Source organism: Budorcas taxicolor, chromosome 13, assembly GCF_023091745.1.
Source record: "Budorcas taxicolor isolate Tak-1 chromosome 13, Takin1.1, whole genome shotgun sequence".
In the NCBI taxonomy this organism is placed as follows: Eukaryota; Metazoa; Chordata; class Mammalia; order Artiodactyla; family Bovidae; genus Budorcas; species Budorcas taxicolor.
This window is the reverse complement of record NC_068922.1, coordinates 17,211,930-17,224,614: the sequence shown is the minus strand read 5'-3', so window position 1 is coordinate 17,224,614 and position 12,685 is coordinate 17,211,930. Positions and strand designations below refer to the sequence as shown.

The following is a 12,685-nucleotide window of genomic DNA, read 5'->3' as shown; positions in this document are numbered from 1 at the left end:
ATTGCTTTCATCAACTTCATGAAATCCTGCATGTTTTGCAGTATTTACAATTTCTTTTCACTTTTACTGTCCTTGAATTTATTATCTGCTATAATGTTGGTAAGATGGATACTAATGTCTTGAAAGAATCGGTCTTCAGTTAGACATTAATTTTATAAGTAGTCAGTTTATTAATGAATAATTTTTCTTTAAAAAGTTTTGCTTCTTTTAAATAATCCAGACATTGGATTCTCATATAATGAGAGGCACTCCAGTACCACTCAATTTATAACTGAACAGGCCCTAGGACCAGACAGGGCTTAACGTTCTGGTAGAAGCTGAGTTGAAGTATGTGATTCAGGCTCACCGTCTAAGAGGAGCTTCTGTTTTTCACCCTGAATCTAAATCTTGGTGCAACCCACTCAGATGTAACTTTGGGGCAGGAGAGAACTAGAGAGTAGTCTGGCCCACTTAGCACGCCATTGTAAAGTGTGGAAGAGGTGGAGAAAAGAAATGAATGCTCTGTGAAGAGAGCTTCTGCACAGTGTGCAGAAGGAGGCTGACAAGAAAGCTCTGCCCTTCCATGTAATCCTCCAAGGCACCATGAGCCTGCTCTTGGCAAGTGTGACCTAAGGCATGTCCTGGGTGCTGGACAATAAAATCAGTACATCGTCATCTCTTGTGGGAAGATAGATGAAGGAGTGGGTAAAGAAGTAGTAAACCAGGAAAAGAGGAGTAGAGAATCTCCTGTCTCTACAGGGTCCGTCATACTGGAGAGAATCCATCCATTAGATGATGGGAGGCTGGTGGGTCAGAAAGTAGCTAAAGGAGGTAGGTGTTGGACTCAGAGGGCAGATCCCTCTACATTCCCCTCTTAGGTTTTCCCCTTTGGAGAGGAGATAAGAGAACTGAGCAAAGGAAGCCACACTTCTGGGCAGCATTGCTTTAGCAACTGTGATAGAAGCTGGTTACAGGAATGAGCTCTTCAAGTTGAAGTTCAGAAGTTATTGCTAAAAAAAGCTGTAAGGGTTTTTAAAAGCCCGTTTTCCCCAAAGTCTGTTACTAGAAATAGAAGGGAATTGACTCCAGAAAAGGATTGAAGTGGCATGAGAAGCTCTGGAGCGAAGATCTAGAGATTCGTGTCAGATTAAGCTGAGATTAAGAAGAGGAGAGAGATCCAAAGGAACGTATTGTATGTCAAGTGGATTTCTTTAAAAGTTATTCCAGAAGAGTTACCTGCTTCTATTCCTGAGTGTTCAGCTTAGGTATTTCCACAAAGCACTTCTTTTTGTAAATAAAGAGTAGAACATGTATAGCTCTATTATATTATAGTTATACTCTACTCCCAAAGCCCACATTGTTTTCAGTTTGAACACACAAATTTAATACATGAAAAGATGACATTTAAACTGAATAAATTGTCTCAGTGTTGGATAAACTTTCAGCTGAGGTTGTACATTTATAGATACAGAACATATATATTTGTCCATTCATTTAACAATTATTCAGTGCCTGCTCACTGCTTGTCATTACATGTAGTGTTCATATTATTAATGCACATTTAGAAAGCTTATTTTAAAGGCTGTAATGTGTAAAGAAGTGTCACTGGCAGTAAGTCACAGAATTTTTAAATGGAAAAAAGTCAGTAATGGTAAATTTGGAAAAAAAAAACAACAGATATTCTTCTGCAATGTACTTTATCTTAGAGGTAGAAGTTGCTGAAATACTGACCACATTATGCTTTTGCAGTGAGAGCACAGATAGAAAGGTTAATACATGCAGAAGGCAACTGAAAAAAAATCAGGGGAAAAAAAATTTTAATTGTGACACCTTTGGGGTTTTGCTATAAATGAACCTGTCGGACTTTTTCCTGATGCCAGAAAAGGGGCTGCAATCTAGTATTATTTATGTTTCAGTTACATTTATTAACCCTGTTATTCCAATGCTTTCACAGTAAACGTAAGAATCCCCAAACTGCTTCCAACTTTTCTGTTCATTTCTCAACAGTCATCACAGTGTCCCATCAAGCCAAAAATCCTGTGAGATCCTTCCTCTGGAATAAGAGCCTGTTTCTCAGCAAGGTTGCCAACAGAATTTTAACTCTTCTATGCAGCTGGCCTAAACATTGAACCAGCAAATTGAAAACACACAGTGGTATGTATGCTTGGGTCTTAATGAAATTTCCCACGTGTGCTATTCAGTCAGCTTCATTCATTCGCAGGACAGGTACTGAAGAGCTGAGGAATCAGGCAGGTGCTTGAAGGTGAGAATTGGCCCAGGATACACAGTGTGTGAATTCACAGTCTAGAGAGTGGACCCAGCTTGGGTCTTCACTTTAGCAGGAGGGCTCTTCCCTTTTAAGAACTGTGTCCCATTCAGCCTGCCATGGCCTCTCCTACCTCCCCGGGAGACTTCACTTCCTGTGGGAAAGAACCACTCATTGATAATATCTCAGGGAAAGTCAGAGCAGCATTATAATAATCACACAGATACCCTCTCTCCACTTCTCAACTGTGGCTTATTTCCATTTGCTTCCAAGGACACTGATGTGAAAGGGAACAATGCGATATTGATGTCAATGAAACCCACCTTGCTCTCAGTCTGAGGGTTGGTTAGGCTCTGAAATATACAGGGGAACTTGGTTCCTTAGAGACCCATCTGAGCCCCACCATGCTAAATCTTAACCGTGGTCAGTTCCATGGACTTTATTTAAGCGAAGGTGTTTCAGAGGACGTTGAACAAGGTTCTCAAGCCATTCTTCCCCGGGTAAAGGCTGTGTCTTCCAAGGCACGCCTTTCTCTCCCCAACCTGTTGATGGCACCAATTTGACTTTTGATGGATATTCCCCTCAAAAGGAGGGTGCTCTGTTTTATTCACTTCTGTATCCCCAGAGCCTAGAATAGTGCCTGACACATAGCAGTTGAAAGGGAAATGTTGCAAGTTATTTGTTGAAACGTACATGTGATTGACAACAGTGTCAAGATGCTCAATCTATGCCAAACCACTTCCATTTGGCATCTAGAAACTTACATGAGAGGATGGTGAGGATTTGGTTTGATGGACTTAAAATTGCAACAGGAATTCTTAGACTCTCAGCTCAGCTTCTTGGAAAAATCAACAAGTCCCCCTGTTTCTGTTTTGCCAACTGTGAAAAGGGGTCTGGCCAAGTCTTCACTGTGACGGAGTGAGGAAAAAATGCGAGCGCAGTGTTTAACACCTAAGAGAGTGATGCGTTCCTGCGAGGTGCTTGTCAACTCCACTCTTAGCTCCTTCTTTTTCTGAAATGCAACATGGAAAACTAGAGAGTGAGATTTCTACCAAGAGTCCATCCCTCTTGTTTCTATCTTCTCCTGATAGAACTGTCATGGATTCAGCACCGGAATGGTTGTTTAGGCTAAACATTGGTCCCCAGATTGGATGGATTGAAGCTACTATAGACAATGCCTACATGTCCTAAACCTGCCTTCTGAAAATGTACTCTGTATGAACATGCAGGGGAAGGACGATGTATGTCAGCAGTCCCATCACTTCCCTGTTTACAGAACAAGATTCCCACAGAGTTTGAACACAGAATTGTCTTTAAGGAAGGCCCTGTTTGGGAGCCAAGGGACCCCAGGCAGGGATTCCTAACCCCAAGCCCCATTCCCAGCACCCCTAACTGCCTGTAGTTATGTGACCGGGGCAAGGCGTTTAACCCTTGGGACTCAGCATCTTTGTCTGTGAAATAATACTGGCTTCCTGCCTCTCAAGGGGACAGAAGGAAGACTGAATTATTATTTACATAGCACATTGAGAACCTCCAAGAAAGGCACCATACAACTGGGAAATACGATATAATGGGAGGAATGTCTTTTAAGCTGTTAGTCTCTGCTCAGCCTTTCCGCATGTCTCTGGTCAGGCCTGTTCCACAGGCACAGTATTAAAAAGACAGGTGCAGGGGCTTGATTGGATAGAGTGCTGGTCAGGCATGGTCAGAACAACAGATGAAGGTATATCTATATATATAATATCACCAACATGATATGTATATATGTGTATATAATATATATCAGGACATACCTATATTTGTATATACTTAGGATATAGGCGGAGAAGGCAATGGCACCCCACTCCAGTACTCTTGCCTGGAAAATCCCATGGACAGAGGAGCCTGGTGGGCTGCCGTCAATGGGGTGGTTAGGAGTCGGACACGACTGAAGTGACTTAGCAGCAGGATATAGGCATATATTTTTTCGTTATGCTTCACTTCATTGCACTTTACAGATATGTTATTTACAAACTGAAGTTTTGTGGCAACCTGGTGTTGAGCGAGTCAGTTGGTACCATTTTCCCATCAGTATTTGCTCACTTTGTGTTCCTGAATCTATCTTACTAAGGTCAGCCCAAGGCTGAGGGCTTACTCTGTCAGTAGTAGGGACCTGTACCAATGCCTTATTATGGTCCCAGGAGCTGCCTGTGGCTCAGATCATGAACTCTTTATTGCAAACTTCAGACTTAAATTGAAGAAAGTAGGGAAACCACTAGGCCATTCAGGTATGACCTAAATCAAATCCCTTATGATTATACAGTGGAAGCGACAAACAGATTCAAGGGACTAGATCTGATAGACGGAGAGCCTGAAGAACTACGGATGGAGGTTCATAACACTGTACAGGAGGGAGGGGTCAAGACCATCCCCGAGAAAAAGAAACACAAAAAGGAAAGATGATTGTCTGAGGAGGCCTTACAAATAGCTGAGAAAAGAAGAAGCAAAAGGAAAAAGAGAAAAGGAAAGATATATCCATCTGAATGCAGAGTTCCAAAGAATAGCAAGTAGAAATAAGAAAGCCTTCCTAAGTGATCAATGCAAAGAAATAGAGGAAAACAATAGAAAAGGGAAACCTAGAGATCACTTCAAGAAAATTAGAGATATGAAGAGAACATTTCATGCAAAGACAGGCATAACAAAGGGCAGAAATGGCATGAATCTAACAGAAGCAGAAGATATTAAGAAGAGGGGGCAAGACTACACAGAAGAACTATACAAAAAAGGTCTTCGTGATCCAGATAACCATGATGGTGTGATCACTCAACTAGAGCCAGACATCCTGGTGTGAAGTCAAGTGGGCCTTAGGAAGCATCACTACGAACAATGCTAGTGGAGGTGATGAAATTCCTGTTGAGCTATTTCAAATCCTAAAAGATGATGCTATGAAAGTGCTGCACTCAATATGCCAGCAAATTTGGAAAACTCAGCAGTGGCCACAGTACTGGAAAAAGGCTGTTTTCATTCCAATCCCAAAGAAAGGCAGTGCCAAAGATTATTCAAACTACCACACAATTGCACTCATTTCACTTGCTAACAAAGTAATGCTCAAAATTCTCCAAGCCAGACTTCAACAGTATGTGAACCGTGAACTTTCAGATGTTCAAGCTGGATTTAGAAAAGGCAGAGGAACCAGAGATCACATTGCCAGTATCTGTTGGATCATAGAAAGAGCAAGAGAATTCCAGAAAAATATCTACTTCTGGTTCATTGGCTCCGCTAAAGCCTTTGACTTTGTGGATCATGACAAACTGTGGAAAATTCTTAAAGAGATGGGAATAGCAGACCACCTAACCTGTCTCCTGAGAAATCTGTATGTGGATAAAATGCAACAGTTGGAACCGGACATGGAACAACGGACTGGTTCCAAATTGGGAAAGGAGTACGTCAAAGCTGTATATTGTCACCCTGCTTATTGAGCTTATATGCAGAGTACACCATGCGAAATGATGGGCTGGATGAAGCACAAGCTGGAATCAAGATTGCCAGGGGAAATATCAATAACCTCAGATATGCAGATGACACCACCTTTATGGTAGAAGGTGAAGAGGAACTAAATAGCCTGTTGATGAAAGTGAAAGAGGAGAGTGAAAAAGCTGGCTTAAAACTCAACATTCAAAAAACGAAGATCATGGCATCCGGTCCCATCACTTCATGGCAAATAGATGGGGAAACAATAGAAACAGTGAGAGATTTTATTTTGGGGGGCTCCAAAATCCCTGCAGATGGTGACTGCAGCCATGAAATTAAAGATGCTTGCTCCTTGGAAGAAAAGCTATGACCAACCTGCTGCTGCTAAGTCACTTCAGTTGTGTCCGACTCTGTGTGACTCCACAGACGGCAGCCCACCAGGCTCCCCCGTCCCTGGGATTCTCCAGGCAAGAACACTGGAGTGGGTTGCCATTTCCTTCTCCAATGCATGAAAGTGAAAAGTGAAAGGGAAGTCGCTCAGTCGTGTCTGACTCTTGGCGACCCCATGGACCACAGCCTACCAGGCTCCTCTGTCCATGGGATTTTCCAGGCAAGAGTACTGGAGTGGGGTGCCATCACCTTCGCCGATGACCAACCGAGACAGCATATACATTACTTGGCTGACAAAGGTTCGTCTAGTCAAAGCTATGGTTTTTCCAGTAGTCATGTATGGATGTGAGAGTTGTACCATAAAGAAGGCTAAGCACCAAAGAATTGATGCTTTTGAACTGTGTGGTGTTGCAGAAGACTCTTGAGAGTCCCTTGGATTACAAAGAGATCAAACCAGTCAATTCTAAAGGAAATCAGTCCTGAATATTCATTGGAAGAAATGATGCTGAAGCTCCACACTTTGGCCACCTGATATAAAGAACTGACTCATTTGAAAAGACCCTGATGCTGGGAAGGATTGAAGGCAGAGGGAAAGGGGGATGACAGAGGATGAGATGTTTGGATGGCATCTCTGACTCAATGGACATGAGTTTGAGCAAGCTCTGGGAGCTGGTGATGAACAGGGAAGCCTGGCGTGCTGCAGTCCATGAGGTTGCAAAGAGTCAGTCACAGCCGAGCAACTAAAATGACTGGAGAGACTACACTGAACCTCTTCCATCTTGGAGGGAGCAGAGACGTGTCCTCGCTGGAGTAGATACATTCTAGGTGTCCATCTGCCTTTCCTGCCCCACAGTGCTTCTTCCAGGAACTCTGTCCACAGAACCCACAGAACCCATTTTCCAGCATCATGGTACTTCCTGTAGCATTGCTTCTGATCAGTGATTTTCATAGCATCTCTTCTTTGATGGCAAAGGGACTACAGCAACGTGCCCTTGGCTGTGGAATTAACTGGTTTTACCGAGGATGCCATCACCTAGAAACAACTGGGCAAACTTTGAAAGCTTACTGAGACAGTGTGACAGCTGATGAAGACTCCAGTGTGTCGGATGGGAGTCAACATCCTGAAAGGGTGGGGTGCAGTCTTAAAGGGTACTGTACATGCTGTGAAGGATACACTGTATATTTGAAGCATAATGGTGCTATCTTCCCCCTCAGCCAGAATATACGGGTCTTGTAATCAAGGGGTGGAAGCAGCTTGTTTCACTACTGAACCCACAACCCAGTTGTAGAATTTTTGCTTCCCATCCTGGCTTCCTTGAGCTCTGCTTCTTTGGAGATCTTGGTCTCCAAAGGGGAGCTACTCACCAGGGGATGCGCACATATGTCCAGGGCTCCAGGTGAACAACCCCAATCAGGGAGGCACTCTGCCAGACCTTCCAGAGAAGCAAAGCATGACTGATGTGTCTGTGAAGAATCCAGGAGAAGGACAACCCTCACAGGCCCCTGTATCCCGAAAATGCATTCTGGGTAGCACTGGAAGAGTTTTGATTCTGTCCAGTTTATACAACAAGAGCGACATCAGCTGCGCATACTGATTTTTACTCATTTGTTCATCTAAACGGAAAGATTAATCAGGGTCTTCAGGTCTGTAGAAACAGAAAAACTTTTTCCAGCCCTCTGAAGCACTAGATACAATTTAAAGAAAAACTTCCTTATTCTCTTGTCTGCATAAGTTACAGCACTAACTTAAAATAAACTTAACAACTTAAAATAGAGCAGGGCTGCTGGTGAAAACAAAATTAATGTTAGTCCGGTTACTCCCTCACTTAGCCATCACTGGTGATTCTGCAAAGGTTATTACTATTTATATACTCAGCTTCTTTTTAAATATTCAGTTATTTATTTGGCTGCACCGGGTTTTAGTTGTGACATGTGGGATCTAGTTCCTGGATCAGGGATTGAACCTGAGTTCCCTGAATGTGGAGTATGGAGGCTTAGCCACAGACCACCAGGGAAGTCCCCTCTACTTGTTTCTTGATAAAGGGCCCACCTGTGCCTTTAAAACATTGTTTGTTTTGTCCATATTTTAATGCTGTAGTTAAGAACATGAACTCTGAAATCTGATGCTGGTGTTTGAATCCTGGCTCAGTTCCTTTCTGGCCATGTGATCCTGGGTAAGTCAATTAACCTCTCCGTACCTAAGTCCCCTGTCTCTAAACAGGATGATAGCAGTGCCCATTTTGAGTGCTTGGAGCATTCATTACGATAACATAGGTAATATGTTACAATAGTGCTTGGCACGTAGTAAGTGGTGAATAAATAAATGTTAGCAGTTGTTATTGTTAATATTATAATTTGGCAATGCTTGCTCTAAGTTAGCATGCCAGAAATATAAACCATTTTATATCCCCTCTTTCTCTACAAACCTGCAGAACACCTGCTAAATGACCGTTATGGATTGAATTCTGTCCCTTGCTCACATCCCCTCCTCCCTGCCCTGAATTCCTCGGTTCAAGTTTTAACCCCCAGTGAGATTGTATTTGGAGACAGCACCTTTACGGAAGTGATTAAGGTTAAATGAGGTCACATGAGTGCGGTCTAATCTGATAGGCCTGGTGTCCTTAGAAGGGCCAGACATTTCTGTCTCTCTACATGTATAAAGAAGACAGGCCACGTGGGGGACGCAGAGGAGAGGGGCTGTTTACTAGCCTGGAACCAGTCCCACTGACACCCTGATCTCGGACTTCCAGCCTCCAGCACTGTGGGAAATAAATGTCTGTTGTTTAAGCCCCTCAGGCTGTGGTATTTTGCCACAGCACCCTGAACGGACTCAGACGTTATGAAACGTTTTAACTCGTATATTGAAGGAGAGGCAAGCGGGCAGTCCTAACGCAGGATGTCTGATGCCGTCCTCAAATGCCATTTCTCCCTGTGGGAAAAGCTTAACTCTACCATCTCCAGTGGTGGTGGTGGGGTTGTCGGGAGGAGTCATATACCAGTGGGACTACTGTCCATTTGCTTCCCTCAATATAACTGTTTTCTACAGAATTAACTGAGGCTCCAGGCTGACTTCCAGCTCTGTAGAGGTTAGTTATTGTCTGTGAGGAGCTCTTACTCTTACCTCTTTCCTCTTTCCTCTTCCAACACAGATGATCTTGTAGGAAGAAGAATCTGGTCCATTGAGTCACCGCTTCCCTGGTGGCTCAGACGGTAAAGAATCTGCCTGCAATGTGGGAGATCTGGGTTCGATCCCTGGGTTGGGAAGATCCCCTGGAGGAGGGCATGGCAACCCACTCCAGTACTCTTGCCTGGAGAATCCCATGAACAGAGGCACCTGGGAGGCTACAGTCCCTGAGGTCGCAAAGAGCAGGACATGACTGACCGATTAAGCACACATCTGTCTGTTGAGTCACCAGTTGGATTCTGGATTGGTGTGATCTTATGGATCTTTAGCCTTCATTCCCTCAGAAGCTGGGCCACACTGGCTGGAGTCCTGGCCATTTCACTTCAAGGCAAGCCCAAAGCCTTCCCAGGGTCTTCTGGTTCCCTGAGATCATGCTGCTCATGGCCTCTTCTCTGAGTCCCTGCCTCACGCCAGCTGGATTTCTGCCCTGTCACAAGAAGCATGCATGAATTTAATTGTCCTGACTGAAGACGGGGATCACAGGAAGATCTGGTTGTCACGGGATGTGAGGCCTTGGGATTTTCTCTCTTCCCCCCTCGCCACTTTTCTCCTTACGTTTCCTTTCCGAATTCCCTAAGAACTCCTCCTTTCAGTCAGAGAAGACTTTGGCTGAGTTCTAAGACTTAAACTTGCAGAAAGCCTGGTTAATAAGCTGCTTGCAGAACAAAGAGCCTTCCATTTTACAGCAGTTTTGCTTATCAACTTATTGTAAATATAATATGTATGACATATGTATGATGATATGTATATTATATCCATGCTATTTCATATATATGATGTTTTGACTATATAAAATATTTATACTTACAAATAATCTTTTTTTTCTTACTACATGAAGAATAATTAAGGCAATTGGGAGATAAAAGGAACTGCCTCGTTTAGAAATAAAGATTTAACTGTGGAGTTTAGGTCTCTTCAGAGTCACTCATTGACTCGTGAAAAGAATCTGAAAGTGGGAATGAGGTCACTCATGAGACCATGTAGCTGTAGGAAAATCCAAGCAATGTGGCTTTGGCTTTTCAGATGTTGAAGGCTTTGCTAAGAGCATCATCAAAACATAAGAGATGGAAAGGGAGAGAGAGATTCAGGAAAGTTTTCTAGATCACACAGAATTTCCAAGGTAAACTCTGCGACGGTAAAGTTAGATTTCTGTGCCATTTGAGTGTAAATGAACTACTCAGAAAATACAAAAACGTACGCTGAGTACTCATAGCAATTGACGGCAATCATTCTAAGAAGGCCATGTCTGGAGCGCGCTTTGTGCCTGAAAGCTTCCACCTGGTAGGTGCGCAGGGCGCCGGAAGAGGACTGGGCCGCCTCTCCCCACACTGACTTTTCGGCCGCGGACCTCCGAGCTGGCGCAAACACCGAGCCCGGGGGCTCCCGGTCCAGCGCCGACTGCGCTGTCTCCCCAGCACCGCGCGCCCCTGGACGGCTTCCCGCCTCCGCCCCTCCCGCTGCCGCCCACGCCCCAGCCACGGGGGGCAGGAGGCGGCGGCGGCCGGCCCTCCCCGTGCCCTTTTAAAAGCCTCCCAAGCGGGGCCCGGCAGGGGGATCCCGGCGGAGGAGGGAGCGGCACGCTGAGTTCCGCAGCGGAGCGCGGAGCCGAGCGCCCCGGGCTGCCCCGCCCGCTGGTGGGGCCCGGCACTTCGGGCTCCGCGACGCTCTCGCTGCCGCCGCGGGCCTCCCCCCACCGGCCATGCGCCCCGGGTAGCGCGCCTGGGGCGCGGCGCCCACCCGGCGGCTCCCGCCGCCCGCCCCAGCCGCCGGCATGCTGCGCCCGCTGCTGTTCGCCGCGCTCTGCCTGGCCGGCGGGCTGGGGGCCGCCCGCGGCTGCCAGCTGCCCTCCGAGTGGAGACCCCTGAGCGAGGGCTGCCGAGCCGAGCTGGCCGAGATCATCGTGTACGCCAAGGTGCTGGCGCTGCACGAGGAGGTGCACGGCCTGTACAACTACCTGCCCTGGCAGTATGAGGCCAGCGACGCGGGGCTCTTCTACTCCGCTGAGATCGAGATGCTGTGCGACCAGGCGTGGGGCAGCATGCTCGAGGTGCCCGCGGGCTCCAGGCTCAACCTCACCGGCCTGGGCTACTTCTCCTGTCACTCCCACACCGTGGTCCAGGGTTACTCCTATTTCTTCTTCCTCAGGTGAGCCTGCCACCTCCCGCCCATACCATCCCTTCGGCCACTTGGCATGGCCAGCAGAGGTACCTTTATCCCCAGCAGGCTCAGGAACTCCTCCAGAATCCGGTCCGGGCGATGTTAAGTGCTGCCCTGGTCTCCTTCCCGTTTTCTGCTCTTTGGTGCTTCTCGTGTTGAGTCTACAGAGATCCTGGGTGCCTCTGCCTGAGACTGTTGGAAAAACAGGGATGGCTCCCGTGCTTGACCAGGGAAGAGTGTTTCAGGCCAAAGCTCAAGGTGGTTTCCAGCAACAAACAGCCTGTTCCCAATAGCAGAGGTTTATGCGGGGGGTGATGGGGGAGGAAGGCCCTGGTCACAGCGCTCTGAGGAGCATGAAGGGCAATGGGACAGGAGCCCTGTCTGGTTGAGTTCCATGCAAGTTGGTCTGTGGTGCAGATGAGATGCCTGTGGGTAAGAGTTCAGGCCATGGCATCTCCTGGAGTTTGAAATAAGAAAGTGGAACCCTAATTGAGGTGGAATCCTTAGAGGAGGAAAGCTATATTTTAAAGTGGATGCGGTGGGAGTCGTTTGGGATGGACAGTGGTCAAAACCAATCCAAAGACCATTGGAATCAGACGGTTGTTGGAAATCTGGCTGCGTTCTTCCTGTCACTTTGAGCAAGTTACTGACCTTGTCAAGAGCCTCACCTTCATAACGTGCCAAGCGAGGCTGGATGAGATTAGAGCCTAGTAGCTGCTGCAGAACACCTGGTGCAGGTCAGATGAGCGTGTGGGTGCTCAGCACTGCACACCTGCCTGACCGCCAAGATGGGGCCGCGTGGAATGCAGCCCAGCTGTCCTCCTGTTCCACTCGGATTAGCTCACATCAGCTGCCAGCAGACTTCAGGGCCAGGCTCTTCCAGATAGCCCAAGTTGATAGAGGAAGGGCCTGGGGGCAGGGCCGTTAAGGGATTGGGAAGGTGCTCACAGGGCTTTGAAGAACAGAGAGGTGAATTAGACCAGTCCCCGTCTGCTGGGAGACTCCTGGAATCTTGTGAAGTTCCATGAAAGTTTGTCGTGTGCTCACGATGAAATGCATGTAGATAAAGGTTCAGGTTATGCATTCAACTGAAGTTTGCCATACAAAACAGCAGGTGGAACCCTAATGCATTGGTTCTCTCCTGTTGGAGGAGGAGGCTGAAGCAGGAACTGGGAGGAACCTCAAAATGGAATCTAATGGATAGTGATTGACAATAAGTCCCATCTTCCCAGTATGTGGCATAGCATTAAGGATATTTG

The 12,685-nt window shown here is 46.3% G+C and overlaps 2 protein-coding genes across 2 annotated transcripts in view; both read left to right on the top strand.

Moving 5' to 3' along the window:
- LOC128058645 (ankyrin repeat domain-containing protein 26-like) overlaps window positions 1–10,794 on the top strand; it is a 103,155-nt gene extending 92,361 nt beyond the window's left edge. Inside the window, 1 exon segment of the mRNA XM_052651138.1 lies at window positions 10,555–10,794. Coding sequence (XP_052507098.1) covers window positions 10,555–10,794 — 240 coding nt within the window.
- A 246-nt stretch (window positions 10,795–11,040) lies between these two features.
- Window positions 11,041–12,685, top strand: part of CCDC3 (coiled-coil domain containing 3) — an 87,827-nt gene continuing 86,182 nt past the window's right edge. Inside the window, exon 1 of the mRNA XM_052651260.1 lies at window positions 11,041–11,414. Coding sequence (XP_052507220.1) covers window positions 11,041–11,414 — 374 coding nt within the window. The remainder of the gene's footprint in view (window positions 11,415–12,685) is intronic.